General features: G+C 47.9%; 1 protein-coding gene across 11 annotated transcripts in view; it reads right to left on the reverse strand.

Annotated features, from left to right (window-relative positions):
- The window catches only part of TENM4 (teneurin transmembrane protein 4), a 1,822,236-nt gene that overhangs the window by 55,651 nt on the left and 1,750,355 nt on the right, over nt 1-16,230 (reverse strand). For 9 of the 11 annotated variants that reach the window (XM_027532088.1, XM_027532094.1, XM_027532096.1 and 6 more), the window contains 4 exons: nt 14,566-14,709; nt 12,204-12,453; nt 9,956-9,976; nt 2,327-2,559 (listed from right to left, as the gene is read on the reverse strand). In XM_027532088.1, the coding sequence (XP_027387889.1) occupies nt 2,327-2,559; nt 9,956-9,976; nt 12,204-12,453; nt 14,566-14,709 (648 nt within the window). The remainder of the gene's footprint in view (nt 1-2,326; nt 2,560-9,955; nt 9,977-12,203; nt 12,454-14,565; nt 14,710-16,230) is intronic. The other 2 variants (XM_027532098.1, XM_027532090.1) reach the window with 1 other exon arrangement.

Genomic DNA, 16,230 nt, shown 5'->3' on the forward strand with positions numbered 1-16,230 from the left:
TGTCCCTGCTTAGAATATAAACTAATTTCATTCTTCAAGCCCAGGAGCTTAAGACAGGCGCTTTCTTGTCTGAGTGGCTGCTCTTGGTCTTTCTCCTCCATCTGCTGTAGGACTGATGAATGCTCCAGGAACAATTGGGTTTCTTGTTTACAAAGTTGGCTGCACAGGCTAATAGAAGGGACGTGCGCCCTGATTAATGACTTCATTTTTTTCTCCTTTTGTTGTGCTAAATAGATGGACATCTTTTCTCCTCCCTGTTGCACAGTGTCTGCACATCCTGGCACCCTTGTCATTTCTATCTGGGTTAATTACAGGCTTTGGGGCAATTTCCCTGTCACTACATCTGTGTGTGTGTGTGTGTGTGTGTGTGTGTGTGTGAGAGAGAGAGAGAGAGAGAGAGAGAGAGAGAGAGAGAGAGTGTGGAGGGTGGAGAACACACGTGTGCGGAGCAAATGAGAAAAGATCTTGAGAGAATAAAAATTCTCAGGAAAAAACTGTTTTAATTTTAAGAGAATAGAACCTTGCCACCAAAAAGGCTCTCACGGACCATTTAGCCCAATCTGCACGTTTACGAAAGGAAAACAGGCCCACAAGGGGAGGTCCCAGAGCCGGGGGTTGCAGAGCGAAATCATAATGCAGGCTCCCTGAGTGCAAGCGTAGTGTTCTTTCCACTCCAGGCTACTCTCTCAGTATTAGGATATTGTAATTCAGAAGGAGATTAACCACAAGTGTCACAAACTTTACCCCATGGAGTTACTACCTGATCACTTCAGGTATGTGGTAGAGACATACAAGTAATGATACACGATAGTCTGTACATACAATAAAACAGGAATAGGAATTACCATTTATGAGATGTTTATCATGTGCCTGGTACCACTGTCCTAAGCAAGTATTTACATTCCTGATAACAGTTAATCTGGATGACAACTGTACAGTGTATTTCTATTTAGAGGAGGAAAATGGGGCTCAGAGAGGTTAAACAACTCACACAAAGTCACACAGCTATTAGGCGGCAATGGCATAATGCTGGCGGTTTAGTCACTAAGTTGTGTGAGGGGTCACTCTTTGTGACCATGGACTGTAGCCCTCCAGGCTCCTCTGTCCATGGGATTTCCCAGGCAAGAGTACTGGAGTGGGTTGCCATTTCCTTCTCCAGAGGATTTTCCCAACCCAGGAATCAAACCTGCATCTCCTGAGTTGCAGGCAGATTCTTTACAGCTGAGCCCCCAAGGATTCCCATTAGGTAGCACTGTCTGAATGTAAATACAGGACTGCCTGACTTCACAAGTCTACAGCTTACATTTGAAACCAAGCCCTGAAATCTGGCACTACTTAAGAAAATATCGCTCATGACATTTTTATAGGCCATCATATGAAACATATTAATTTTGACTCTCAGCACAATTCTAGGAGGTAGACACAGAAGATATTGTTACTCCTATTTTATTGATGAGGACCCTGTGGCTTAGACACCATAGGTCATTGGCTTTAGGGCCTGCAGCACGGTGAACATGTGCCGATGGATGTCTGCTGACAACGATGGCTTCTCCTCCAAAAAGCCTTCCCGGTCTCCTGGGCACAGGGGCCTCCTTGGCTCTGGACTCTCAATGCACAGTTCCCTCTCCTTGCACCTGAGGGAGCACTTCTCCCCCTCTCCCATCTCCATGATTCACATTCAAGTCTTATTTTTATGCGAAAATGAGCTTATCTATGTACACACAGTACACTGTATACTCAGCAAATACTTGCTGAATAAGTGAATGGAAAGTAAGTGTGGGTGTGAAGAGGCCTGGTTTTTTGAAGGACTCAAAATTGAAGCTTAAGAGTTAACCCATCCTATAGGACATGAACATGTGCAAAGATGATATACTGCCACTTTTTTTTAATCAAACAATGACATGAAAGGCAGCATATATATCCAACAGGAGGGGACTGATAAATAACAAGATATCCATTTGGTGGAATACTATATAGCCATTAAAAGCAAATTCATAGGAGACTCTTTAGTGACATGGAGAAATATTTGTGATATATCACTTAGGAAAAAAGTAGGTTACTAAAACAACTTGTTTAATGTGACTTAATTTTGTTGGTTTCTGGTGAGCTTTAGATACACACAAACACTTAGAAAAAAGGCTAGGGGGAAAGATAGGAAATATTAACTGGGAATATTTCTGGCAGGTGGAATTATGACAGCTTAAACTTTCCTCAGTAGAGTTCTTAGCATTTTCCAACTTTTTTGCAATGATAAACAGGTTCACCTTTTGGAAATGGAACTACCCCTATGAATGTTACTGAGAGAGTTTTGAAAGCCAAGCCTTACCCCTGGGGTTGGTAAGTGTGGCTTCCGTGGCTTTTCCACCATCCCCACAGCGAGTGTCATCGAAGGGGAGGCACTGGTCACCTGTCCCCGCCACCACCTCAGAGTTCTTGACGAGGTCCTTCACCACCACCGTGGACTTGATCTTGAAGACCCGCCGGCTGGTGGTGTCCGAGAGGAAGACGGCCCCACTCATGGGGTCTGTGGTCAGGTAGTATTTGTGTGCTGGGCTGTGGCTGGAAAACAAGGACACGCCAGTTGGTGAGCACTTTCTTCTTTCCTGACAGGCAGCCAGAGATACAGAACTTGAGATTAAGCCAAAAAGGGGACAATGTCCCTCTTTGGGGTGATGGTTCCCCAATTTTTCTGACCTCTGTGGTTGGCCTTTGCTTCTCACCCAACTATGAATGCAAGAGGTTCTTGTTGATGACTGTCATGCCCAGCCAACAGTGCGATGCCTGTTTTCTTTAAAAAGATTATCCGTTGAGGCTGACCAGAGGTGGTCTGTAAATCCAGACCAGAGACACGAAAGGATCTGACTTTAAAAAACACTTCAAAACTAAACAAAACAACACACAAGCTCTTCCCCCATGCAGCTTTTACAGCAGCTCTACCCCCTTCTTGGGACTGACTGCTAAGGTCCCAGCCACACTGGACCGCAGCCAGTGTCAACGGCGTCTTCTTTTGACACTCATATTACACTTATCAGGGGCCCCGTAGTCTCCTTCCTGCAGCCAGACCCAAATGAGCCACATGATTAGTCTGTGATTGGCAGCAACAGCCAAGGAAGAAGAAACAAAGAGGGGAGCTGTGCTGGTGATGGCTCTGTTTCTGCAAAACAGCCGCAAAGAGCAGGATGCACTAACGGAGGAGAGTGAACTAGACAGGGACGGTACAGAGAGATGACGGCGACGAGGCCGAATCTCCAGGCACAGGGCAGGAAAAGTCGTACAGGCTTTGGGTTCAGATCAGTCTGGGTTCCATGTCTAGCTCTGCCATTTTGTGGTTCTGAAACCTGGGCAACTGACCTGGTCTCCTGAGCCTCACGTTTTCTTCATCTGCAAAATGGGCGTGTGAACCTTGCTGGTATATTGGGAACATTATATAAAATGTTACATAAATTATATGATAAATACTCAGCACAGTGCATGGCACACAGTGCTGTGTGTGCTGTGCATAGTCGCTCAGCCGTGTCCGACTCTTTGTGACCCCATGGACTGTAGCCCGCCAGGCTCCTCTGTCCAAGGGGATTCTCCAGGCAGAATACTGGAGTGGGTTGCCACGCCCTCCTCCAGGGGCTCTTCCCAACCCAGGGATCGAACTCAGGTCTCCAGCATTGCAGGCAGATTCTTTACTGTCTGAGCCACCAGGGAAGTCCACAGTAGGCACTTGGTAATCATAATTATTATTTTAATTACTAGTCATTATGTCTGTTTTTGCCTTTGGAGAGGACTACAGAGTAGGTATCTCTTATTAAGCCTGAATTTTGCTATCATGTAGTAATGATTTACAATTTCTTCCCAGTCTAGGGCATTCCCTCACCACTTGTCATCAGCCATCCTGACAACTTGTCCCTCAAACATGTCTTCACACCTCTTTGCATCTGCGGTTCCTGCTCTGGGGACCATCCTGTACCCTCCTGTTCTCAGCCTCAGTTTCAGTTCAGTTGCTCAGTCGTGTCCGACTCTTTGGGACCCCATGAATCGCAGCACGCCAGGCCTCCCTGTCCATCACCATCTCCCAGAGTTCACTCAGACTCATGTCCATCGAGTCGGTGATGCCATCCAGCCATCTCATCCTCTGTCGTCCCCTTCTCCTCCTGCCCTCAATCCCTCCCAGCATCAGAGTCTTTTCCAATGAGTCAACTCTTCGCATGAGGTGGCCAAAGTACTGGAGTTTTAGCTTTAGCATCAGTCCTTCCAAAGAAATCCCAGGGCTGATCTCCTTCAGAATGGACTGGTTGGATCTCCTTGCAGTCCAAGGGACTCTCAAGAGTCTTCTCCAACACCACAGTTCAAAAGCATCAATTCTTCGGTGCTCAGCCTTCTTCACAGTCCAACTCGCTATTCACTCTTCAGGTGTCAGCTCAAATGGCACCTTTTCTGTCAAACCTCCTCCAGCTTTTCTTCCCTATGCACTGAGATTCTTATCTTATCATATCTGGGTTACAGGACACTGAACATAATGCTCTGGCTATTTACTTATGTGTCTGTCTCCCAGAGTCTTCCCTGGGGGCTCAGGTGGTAAAGAATCAGCCTGAAACTCTTTGTGTTGCAGAGAGTCCAGCATAACTGAGCAGATAACACGTTCACTTTCCACTGTCTCCCCAATCCTGTCCCCAATAACTACTTGATGGGAAGAGATGGGATTTTATTCTTTTCTGTGTTTCCAATGTTCAGCTTGCTGCTTTTCTAGCCCACAGCAGGCATTAAGTGCATGAGATCTCCATTTTTAGTTTACTTAAACAGTATTTTCAATCAAATTACTTAGCTTTCTTGTAACTTCTCTCTTAGGAGTGGTGGTAACAGTAGAGATGTCCTATTTAGCTAGGCATGTCCCCTGTGACTTGCCCTATAACATGTGACAGATTTAATTTTCCCAGATGACACTGATTCTGGCTAAATAAAATGCAGTGACCTTAGATCCTACTCTGCAATGCTGGGGCAGCCTTGAGCTTTCTGATTCTTGATGACAGCTGGAGGTCAATTTTTCATTTCTTTTCGTATCATCCATGATAAGCAGGTGCTATTCACCAAGGCAGAAACTGGGTCCTTGAGGAATATGGTGGGGTCCCTGTCCACTGAGAGTAGGCCCCCCATCCCAAGATTTTGGCTTATGTCTTTCTGCATCAACCCAGAGAAGTGCCACTTAGGTGACGTTTCTCAGATTGGTGAATTCCAGAAGAGGGTGGCGTTTGGCAGACTGTCCAGTGGCCCCCTCTTTTGTGCCCCAGAACAAATTTGAGGTTGGGGTTTCGTCAGCTAACCATAAGGGAAAGAGCACTAGTTTTGAACTGAGAGAATGTGGGTTCTAGTTTGCACAAGCCACCTAAATGTTTCAAGCAGTAGGTTCCTCAGCCTCAGATGATGGCGTCCCTGCCCTGCTCTGCTCACAGGCTTATCATCAGGATCAAATGAAATGATCCAGCTCAACGGCCCTTTCCAGTTGGCAGAGCTCTTGGACAGTCTTCCGCTCACTTCTTCCTCGGGCCACCTGCACTGGGAGCGGCACCCCGACCTCTCCCAGGAGATGCGTCCTCAGTCCTGGGGGCAGAGCTGTGGATGCACGGGCTGCTGGTATGGAAGCATCGGCTGCCACCTCCGGGCGCCAGTTTGTCCCAGACATGGTGCCAGCCTTTTATATGCACAACCTCCTTTTCATCACAAATGCCATAGAAGGCATTATTAAAACACAACAACAGCTTTAGAAACCTGAGATGAGAGATGTTTAGAAAGCTGAAACTTGAGCAGGGCCGGAAAGTGCTAGGTGGCAGGATGGTATTTATCTCTGATCTGCTGGATGCCAGAGTCTGTGTTCGCTCTACTTCCCTGGGCTGCTCCTCAGGGCCTAGAAAGCTCCTCTGCCTTTCTCGCCCAGGATGCCTGCTCATCTCTTAGGACTTAGCTCCAACATCACCTCATCTGGAACACCTACCTCTCCTGGATTCTGGGGTCCCTGCTTTCCCCTCCTTCTTCTGTTGTGTCTCCACCAGACTCTTAGCACATTATACTTTCAGTACGTCCAGCACCTTAAGACCCTTTTCTGCTTGGCTGTCTGATTCCTCAAGGACATCTTGGACTCTTTAGGGGCAGGGCCAGGCTTCAAGTTCCTGGTGCTTAGCCCTGAGCTGGTACAGAGTCAGCGTTCCAGAAAGGCCTGCTGACTTATTGAATCGGTGAGTAAATGCCTATCGGCTTCTCTGGGATTGCAGACAGGAAACACCCACTGCTAAGGATCGTAGGGTGATGGTTCTCAACACGGCTGCACATCAGATTCACCTGGAAAACTTTTCTGTTTTTTGAAAACCCTCACCCATCACATCTGAAGGGCCTGGGTATCTGTCCCTTGAAGATCACTTGGTCGCTCCTGAGGCCCAGCTGGCTTTGGAAACCATGCCTTTAGAGCAGAGCTTTTCAAACTTTGACGTGCTCATGAATCATGTTAAAATGAAGATTTCAGCTTCACAGTTCTAGGTGTGGTCCGAGAGTCTGCGCTTCTAACGAGTTCTCAGAGGATGCTGATGTTGCTTATCTGTACTCGGAGGAGTGGGGCCTTCCTTAGAATACTTTGCAAACCATAGATGTGAGAGATGGGAGATGGCCTCCCGCTGAGACCGCAGGCCCGGTGCTGTGGACAGGGACCCTGTCTGATCTGGTTCTGATCCGCAGGATCCTGGGCAGGGCTGGGCACAGAGCGGGCTCACAGTTCCACTGCCGGAGTCTGCACAGGAGTTCCTGAGGACCTGCATTCTTTTCCACTTCCTTAAACACAACCCCGGTGCCTCTGGAAATTATGCAAAATCTTAGGGACTATAAGGTATTAATCCTGAAGTAAATGAGCTGCAGTGGGCCTCACTCTGACCTCCATCTGGACAATGTGGGGAATTTCCTAGTAGGAGCTGTGAGCCCAGGAGTCTGTTGGCACCAAAGGCAACCTATTGCCTGTTCTGAGTGGGGATTTTCCCTCTCCTTCAGAATAAGACCTGCCTTGTGCAAAGGGGTGTCCTTTGACCACATCAGGTAGCAGCCTTGGCAGACCTTGATCCGCTGGTTCTTGGAACTAGTAGAAAGAGCTTGAGCACTGGAACCACACAGACAGGGGTTCCAATACCAGCTCCGTCACCCACGTGATAGGTGACCTTGGGCAAATGATTACTCGGAGCCTCAATTATTTGTCATCTGAGAAACAGGGATAATCATAGCTGCTTCGAGGACAAAACTGTATGAAGGATGTAAACCTTTGAGGATAGTGCCCGCTCCATCAAAAAATAAAAAAGTCCAATTAATGGCAGCTGGTCTCCTTGAGAAACCTCCAGAACATTTATGTTACTGCACAATGAAAAACACCAGTATGTCATACTTAATACTGTCTGTCTAACCTGTTTTCTGAGGCAACTAAGGGCTCTCTTCGAGTTAACATAGCATGTGTAGCTGGGTTTGATGGAGATTTGAGTTCAGATGTACTTCTGAACAAGACTTCAAACATTCCTCCATGACCCTAGAGGAGAGATCTGGGAGGAGGTGAGAACCCTTAGTCCCTCAAGGAAGGCAGGGAGGACGATGCCCAAGGGACTGGGGGTCTCTGTGCTGAGCATGCCCAGCTTGGTGGGCTGAATTAAGGTTGGAAAGGCAGAAGAGAGAGACACACACACAGGCTGAGTCCTAGCCTGAGCCTCTAGCTTCTCGGAGCAGCAGGAACAGTAAATGCTAATGGACTAAGAGGACGGAGTTTTAGAATTTCTTTATTCCATTTCTGGCATTTACTGATGGGAACACTAAAGCTCTGAGGGAGGGAGGGATTTGCCAATATCCAGGTGCCAGTTAAAATCAGAGCTGGAGCCCAGGTCTTCTCCCTCCTGACTGTCCTTAGAAAACTGGAAGGCAGAAAGAAATTCCATTTTTCCCTTCTACTTTGGTTCACTTTCAAAATAGGTTTTAGCACCTGAGAAAACAATGAATTGAGAGGGGGGCAGGAAGCCAGCTCTGAAATCATACCATGGGTACATCAAAAGATCACTAACAGCACAAACAGGAGGTACCGAAATCAAGACTCTCAATTTACAGATGATGCCACTGGAAACCAGAAAAGCTGTGGGACCAGCCCAAGGCCACACGAACATGCAGCAAAGCTGGAAGAGCACCCTGGCTTCTGACTCTTGCCAGCTAGGTGCCCCCGTCTCCTAGCTGCGACCCAGGCGGTCACCACCACTGACTGGAGGTGTTAATGGGAAGTGCTAGGTTTCCATCCAAGATCTTCATATGAAAGGTACTGTGTTTGCTAAAAATCCAAACTTGAGGGCACATATCAGTTCAAAGTTCAGTAACATCCGTACTAAGCTCTTTGGATATCTCTCTCCTATTTCAGTGTCAGGAAAAATACTCCTCCTCTGAGAAGGGGGCATATTTTCCCATTTCTGGTAACGTAAACCCTGAAAACAGTTATGCTTCTCTGTTTAGTCTGACTGCTAGGAAGCTCCGAGTCTGATCTGATGTGTAATCACATGTATGTGTTTTCTCCTTTTTTCTTTTGTTCCCAAATTCTATTTAATTTACTTTAATACATGTGTCTTTGGTTGCAAGAACACTGAATTCCTTTTCAGGATAGACAGCGACATAATCATCATCATCTAATTGTTATGATGATGATGATAATAATAGTAATAATAACAATAATAAAAATAATAACTCATTAGAGTGCTTGGCACAATGCTAGATACTTTATAAATATCCTCTGTATCCCTTATAACAGAGATTTTATTATCTTCAAATTAGAAACTAATGCTCAGATAGATTTAAACAGTTTTCCAAGGCCACACAATTGAGAGCTTCGGTTTCCTCATCTGTAAATTGGATGTATCATGAAGAACTACTTCAAAGGCAGTCTGGGGGTGCATTGCTATAATCTGTAAAACGCTTAACCTGCTTTCTACTACACATTAAGTGCCCTCTATATACTACTATTATTATCTTAAAAGAATACATATGATTTCCATGTTATTACTATAATTATACAGACATGGACATAATCGCTGTTGGATTGGGATCTGTCTGACTCTCTACTGAACTTATCTCCAGTAAGTGCCCACCCACGTGCCAGTCTGATCTGCACCCACACAGGTAACCGAGAGCCACGTGGGTAGCAGTGCAAGCCACCCTCCATGTGCCATGGCTGCTGTCAGGCCACCCAGATGTGTGGGAGGCGGGGGGACTCTGAGGTGACCATCCCCTAGGAGTCGGACGAGCGCCACAGCCCGGGGATGTCAGTGTGTCTGAGGAGGACCACTCCTGCTTGCTGCAGGGTCACTGGGAGCCTACGTAACAGATCTACTCTGTGCCAAAGTTCCTGTTTGGGGGCTTCTCCCTGTGGAAGGTGTGTATGGCCCGAATATCCTCCCTCATTCTGTCCTTGCTGACAGACCTCCTGGAGCGGTCCCTTGGCGTCCCAGCCTCCAAACCCGAGGCACCTGGCATGCCCAGAGACAGACGAATCTGAAGCCTGTTTTCTGCCAGGATCTCTGCCTGATTGAGTCCTTCTCACGGCCTTCCCACTGTGATCCTCCAAGTCACTCAACACGGTGGGGATAATCTCTTCCTTCATTCTCAGGATAATCAGACTAGGGTGTGCAAATTACTCTGCCAAGGTTAAAATTTCCCCCTATTACTCAGCCTGTCATGTCCACAAACTACCAAAATAAATGCTGCGCTGTGCCAGAGATGAAAGGAGCTCAGGCTCTCCCTACCCGTCTTCACCATTATTAATGACTTTCTTTCACTGTAGCCGAGGTACCCCCAATCAGATCCAATCACAGAGGAGTCATTTGCCACCGAGTGATCTGAAATTGACACGTGCAGCTTACCATACAGCATGCAACAAGGCAGGCAGAGACAGGAAATTCTCCACTGGTTGGCTTACCTATGTCTGAAATCTTTATTTCTGACAGAAGACAGGAGAGCAGGGAATAGAAGAAAGAATGAAGTGTTAGCAACAGGGTTAGAAGCATTATTAGCAGCCTGAAAACTTGACAGCAATGGTTCTGTACAATACTGTAATAAATAAAGACTTAGCAGCTCTGACACTGATATATTTCATATCGGATATTACTTGTCAGTGAGCTCACTTAGAAGCAGCTACATATCACGGAAGCAGCATGGTCTCACCTGCACCAACACTGCTGACTCTAGCAGAAGAGGATGCGGTTGACCCGGGTGGCTGCTTGCACCAGGGCTAAGCCAGAGGCTGGCACGGTTGATTCCTCCCCTGCCCAGAGAGGCGCTCTCAGAGACATGCTCACTGCTGTGTCTCTGTGTGCACGCTGCCCTACCGAGAGTGGCCCAGACCTGTGTGGCCCACCACGATCGTCCTCCCAATAGAACAGAGAATTGGAGCTACATTCTACTTATAGGGGAGAAGGTGACAGAGAAACAGTCCTGGGAAAGAGGACGGGAAGGAAATACACTGTGATGATAACCTATCAATAAATTATTTTTTCCCCTAATGTAATTTCCTCCTCCCTTCCTTACACACTATCTTTCATGATCTCTCTACAACTATGGCAGGGAGACAGGGAAAGTGGGGTCTCTAATTTAAAAGATGTGAAAATGGAAGTCCAGAGAGGGTAAGTGGTCCAGTTTCAGTTTCTCTGCCAAGGTGGGCTGACCCCGAGCCTATGACTCTCTCTGCATTAAGGCATAGGAAAGAGAAAGATAATATGAGCAGTTAGTCGACTAAAGCAAATACACTCAAGGGTTCCCATTTCCCTGGCAGTTATCTATGATGGTCAAACTCATAAAAGAGAGAAAAAAAAAAAAACGGGCAGAGACTCTCCTGTAAATGGCCTGGTTCTCATTCCGCCTGATGTCTGATTTCCTGTGAGTCCACAGAATGTGAGCTTCTGCTTTTTTTTCATGGCCAAAGACCCTTCCCTTCCTTTGTCCCCCTTTGGTTGGGTGGGTGAACACAGTGCCCTCATCTTCAGGGCAGTGATGGCTGTGGCCAGCCGGCTGGCCTGCCCCGCCTCTCCCATGTGCCCTGCAGAGAGGGGTTCTCAGCGGGCACTCATCTCCGGGATATGTAAGCATGGCGCTCAGCCAAGGTCGTCCCCACTGGGCCCCCTGATGACACTTTGGCGAGGCAGAGCTGTGTGGTGGCCTTCTGGGTTTGGGTCTGCCAAGCTGGACCCTGGGCAGGTTCCTTAAATTCCCTAAGTCTCCTTTATCTTATTTGTCAAGGGCAATAGTAATAATTAATAGTAAATAAGAGCCAATAATAATAGCAAAATAATCTTGCAGAGCAGTCATATTAACACCAGGCAAATAAAAGAGGCCTTGCAAGAGAGAGTTTCCTTTTCCCCTGGTTACTTCCCAGCTCAAGGGCCCATCCTGCTCACATGGACCCCAGCCCAGGAGATGGGCAGAGTCCACTCTCTAAAATGGTCATGAGAAACCTGGTACAGTTTCTCCTGAAAGGGAGGGTGGGGCTCCCCCATCTCTAACCAACCACAGCTCCCCTGGAACCCACCCTGTGACAGGGCTCTGCTTCTGAAGTATCTCGTTTGAGGGGGTGTGGAGATGTCCAACACACCAGGCCTCTCCCTGTGCAGGGAGAGTGCCTGTGCTCTGTCCCTCATGGTCAGGATGGGGACAGGGAAAGGTGACAGCTGGCTCTGTCATCTATATACACCTGAGGAGCAGCCATGGGCCTTCTCTCAGCACCGGGCAGCTGCAGAGAACTGCCCCTAAGTCCCGATGCCAGTTAAGTAACAGGACCAGGCTTGGTAACATCGGCACTGGGGCCTAGTTCGTGATACCATCCCTTGTCCTTATAAAAAGACTCATGTGATGCATGTCAATGGGTTTGGTGCCAGGAAGCAGGAAAAAGATTGAAGGGCTTCCAAAGAGTCTAACTCAGTGGCTGGCCTCCTTCTCCATCATCTGACAGCAAGGGTGTCTCCCCATCCCCAGGGTGGTTTGTCTGCATCTCTGTGTCCCGTGGAGAGCGGCGTTGGCTGCCTCAGAGCCTCCAGCTCACAGGTCAGCCTCTGGGAAGTGACCGGGGAGGCTCTGTTCTGTCCCCTTCTCGGGCCAGTGGGTCCTGCCAGGTAGGCCCGTAGGGTGGCAAAGGGACATGCTAGGAACCGCTGGGGAGGCCTCACCGAACATACCTCAGCTCCAGGATGTTGGTGACGTTCCCGGAGGGGAAGATCCTTCGGATGTAGTTGAAATCTCCCACGTAGAGGCTGCCGTCGGCGCCGCACGTGAGGGCCACGGGGGCCAGGAGCTTGTTGCCGTCGGCGAGGCCGTTGCAGCTGGGACAGGAAATGCTCCTGCGGCGCCCATTGCCCATGATGCTCCCGATGACGGGCGGCTGCTGAGACACAAACTGGTTCTCCCCGTTTCCCTTGTGCAGGATGCCTGGGACAAGGGCAGAGGAGCGGAGTCACTGATGGCGCTGGGGGTGGCTCTCCCTGCGGCTGCAGCGTTGTCCTGGTTTTGCAAGGGATGCCAGATCCCTGCCTACTGCTTCCAGACCCAGCTCCCAAGGCTGCCTCACCCCACAAGGAAACCCAGGCCATCCTGGACAGGACACGTTGCTCTGCTGATAGAATTCCCACGGCAAGGCTGTAAGACGGGTGCTGTTACCCTCCCGGTACTGACAGGGGACCCCTGACATCACGTATTGACGTACTGACATCACACAGATGACAGGAGAAGTCCCGGCTCTGAACCATTCAGCTTCACTGCCTCTCAAATAAACTGGACACACTGCGCGGGCCGAGTTTGTGTCTCCATCACAGCACAGAACTGTTTTTTTTTAAAGTGTGCAAATAGCTTTCTGTCTTAAAAAACCCAAAGTTACATACCTTATTTTAAAAAAATAGTTTACTACCAAAAAGGTAAGCATCACTGTATACTTCAGAAAGTAGTGATTTTTTTGTAGGTGGAGACTCTTGGCTCGGTGTTAATGGCACAGCACACAATTCTTTATTGCACTTATCTGTCCTCTCTTTACCATTTCAGGTGTGGAGACAGTGTCTTCCCCACTCTGTATCTCAGTGCCTAGCACAGAACCTGACATAGAGGAGATATCGAGAGATGTTCATAGAAATGCATGAGGGAGACTCAGTCTAAAGTAGCCCTGGACTTCATTCACCTCCAGACTGCTGTTTGCAGTTATTTTGGCTTTTCTGACACTCATGACCAAAGCAAGTCCTAACTACGACTCACAGGTCAGTTTCTGGATGCCTCGTTCTATCCTATGGAATCTATTTATCTGTTCCTGTGACAGCACTACAGTTTTAGGTATTATGGTTTTCCTAAGATAGCTTAACATCTGGCAAGTGCCTCTTTTTTGTTCTTATTTTAAAGAGTGCCACAGCTATTTATAAATATTTATTTGATTACAGACTTCAGAATTAGTTTGTCAATCCCTGCCCCCCAAATGCAGTGGCTTTGATGGGCATTCTTGCATCTACAGATTAGGTAGGAGAGATCTGACATCATCCCCATATTTACTTGTCCAATCTTGAAACACAGTCCCAGGGAGCTGTCTAACATACAGCTCTGGGATTTCCCTGGTGGGCCAGCAGTAAAGTGTCCGTCTGCCAGTGCAGGGGACACAGGGTTCAGTCCTTGGTCTGGGAGGATCCCACATGCTGCGCGGCAGCTAGTCCATGTTCCAAAACTACTGAGCTCGTGAGCCTAGAGCCTGTGCTCTGCAATAAAAGAAGCCACCAAAATGAGAAGCCCGTGTGTGGTAGCAAAGAGTAGCCCCAGCTCGTCACAACTAGAGATAGCCTGCAGGTAGCAACTCAGACCTACTGCAACCGAAAGGAAAGAACTTTTAAAATACAGATCTGACAGTGTCACTCCACGCTGTAAACCCTTCAGAGGCTTGAGATTTGCCTCTGGGTGGAGTCGAAAGTCCTAATCTTCCTACCTGGGACTCAGGCTGCTCAGGCCCCCCACTCCGGCTTTTGCTACTCCCTTCATTTCACCCTTTGCTCAAAGCACAATGATCCTTTCTCTCCAATCACTCCTCTTTCAGGTTTCAGTGCTTTGGCACGGACTGTGCTCTCTGCCCAGAATGTTCTTCCTGCTTGATATACACGGCTAATGCTGTAGACCCCTGGAGACTCAGTTTGGAAGTTCTCTCCAAAGAGACAACCTGCTGAACCAAGAAGCTGAGTCAGGGGCTTCTCTTCTGTGCCCCCACAGTGTTCCCAGCTTCCCCCTGTGACGGCACCATCCATGGCATGCTGTGAAAATTGCCTGAGAAGTGTTTGTCTTGCCCAGAGTGTAAGCTCTTGAAGCCCTTCACTTCTGTATCCCCGGTGCCCAGTAGTGACGAGCACAGAGCAGGTTGCCAAGGACTATTTGTATTAACCCTTCTGACCAGTGGATCACACATGAGCCTATGGAATTTGAAGTGTGTGTGTATGTGTGTTTTTGCCTCACAGGGAACAAAGCACATGAGACAAGACTCACACCATGGCCTGGCTCCTGGAATTCTACTAATCCACTCACCGCTTTGGATGTTGAGGGCATGGTGCTTGTCCAGGCTCCATCCTCCCAGCTTGGAAGCATCGATTTCATAGCCCTGCAGCACTGCGGTTCTTTTCTCCCACAGGATCAGATCTGGGCAGGATTCATACTCATAACCCACGGAAACTGTAGGGAAAAAAAGGCACAAAATGCACATGTGAGCAAAGCCTCTTCTTTGGCTTTAGATCTGCATGCAAGGCCCCTGCTTGTCTTTGGTTTGAAAAGAAAGAAGGATCAGATTCCTAAGTGGCAACAAGATCTATATGCAACACTAACCTAGGGAGGCTGAGCCTGAACATCCTTTTTTGGGGAGCGATGGTACATCATTGTGAAGTGAAAGTGTTAGTCGCTCAATCACGCCTGACTCTTCGAGACCCCATGGACTCTAGCCCGCCAGGGTCCTCTGTCGAAGGAATTCTCCAGACAATATCGGAGTGGGTAGCCATTCCCTCGTCCAGGGGATCTTCCCGACCCAGGGAACGAACCCATGTCTCCTGCATTGCAGGCAGACTCTACCATCTGAGCCACAGGGTAAGGCCTTGGTACATCATTAGGAAATGTTAAACAAATGTTCTAAATATTTTAAGGACCCATGTCAACTGATTCCAGGGAAATGATCTTTAGTATGCAAAGTACTTTAGGTACTAAAGTCTTCATGCACTGTTATTCGTAATAGTGGAAAGTTGGAAGTAATCTAAAGGTTGGAAGGGGATGAGAGGTTGAGCAAACCAAGTGCATGCACTCGAGGGATATGCAGCCACCGGAAGTTGTGGTTATGAAGATCATGGGTGACATGGAAGGTGCCTAAGGGGTAATGCTGAGTTAAAGGCCTGGTTATATATGGTACTAAATCTATGTTAAAAAACTATACATGAAAAAAGAAAATAAATTTTAATGTTAAGAAGTAGTTTTATTTGCTTATAGGACTATGCATAACTTTATTTCTATTTTTTGGCCCATTTATCACATTCTTATTGATGAACATGGAAATACTTGAACAAAGAAAAAAAAAATCCAAAATCACTGATAATGAATACATGGAAAAGGAGCTCCTTCAAGGTACTCTGAAAGCTGGAAGTTGCTTTGAGGTCTCAAAACTTGAAAATCTCCGGTTTCACTTCTGTTTCATGGATCCAGGCCTCCTTAGGGGATCACTGGAGAGCAGGCTAACCATGGAGGACTCCCCAAGGCTGGGTTTGGGAAAAGCCCTGTGACCGCCCTATGGGAAGGGACTGGCAGAAACAGGAATGCTGTTTCTTCCAAGTATCTTTCTGGGCAGACACTGCTTTCCAGGGGGCAATACCCTGCCACATGCTCAAGACGGGAATTAACACCTGGGCAGCTCTTTAGAGCTTCCTTTAGGTGCCAGGAGAGACTGCTGGCTCCCCATGGCAGGACGGAATGTGCTGGAACGTGCTTCTGTGGTCTCTTCCCTGTGACCTTGAGCCCCACAAGGAGCCACTCTCTGCTTTTTCATGGTCGCCAGTCATCTCAGGAAAGCAAGCCTCAGCCCCAGTGCAGAGAGGCCTTGACGGGCTGGAGAGCACTCAGCGCTCTCATATCACCTGAAAGAGGTGGCAAGGCTTCATTGCTTCTGAAGAGACCACAGAAGCAGCTTGGTTTCCAGAAGGGACTGTGAACAGCGAG

Source organism: Bos indicus x Bos taurus, chromosome 29 (assembly GCF_003369695.1).
Source record: "Bos indicus x Bos taurus breed Angus x Brahman F1 hybrid chromosome 29, Bos_hybrid_MaternalHap_v2.0, whole genome shotgun sequence".
Lineage (NCBI taxonomy): Eukaryota > Metazoa > Chordata > Mammalia > Artiodactyla > Bovidae > Bos > Bos indicus x Bos taurus.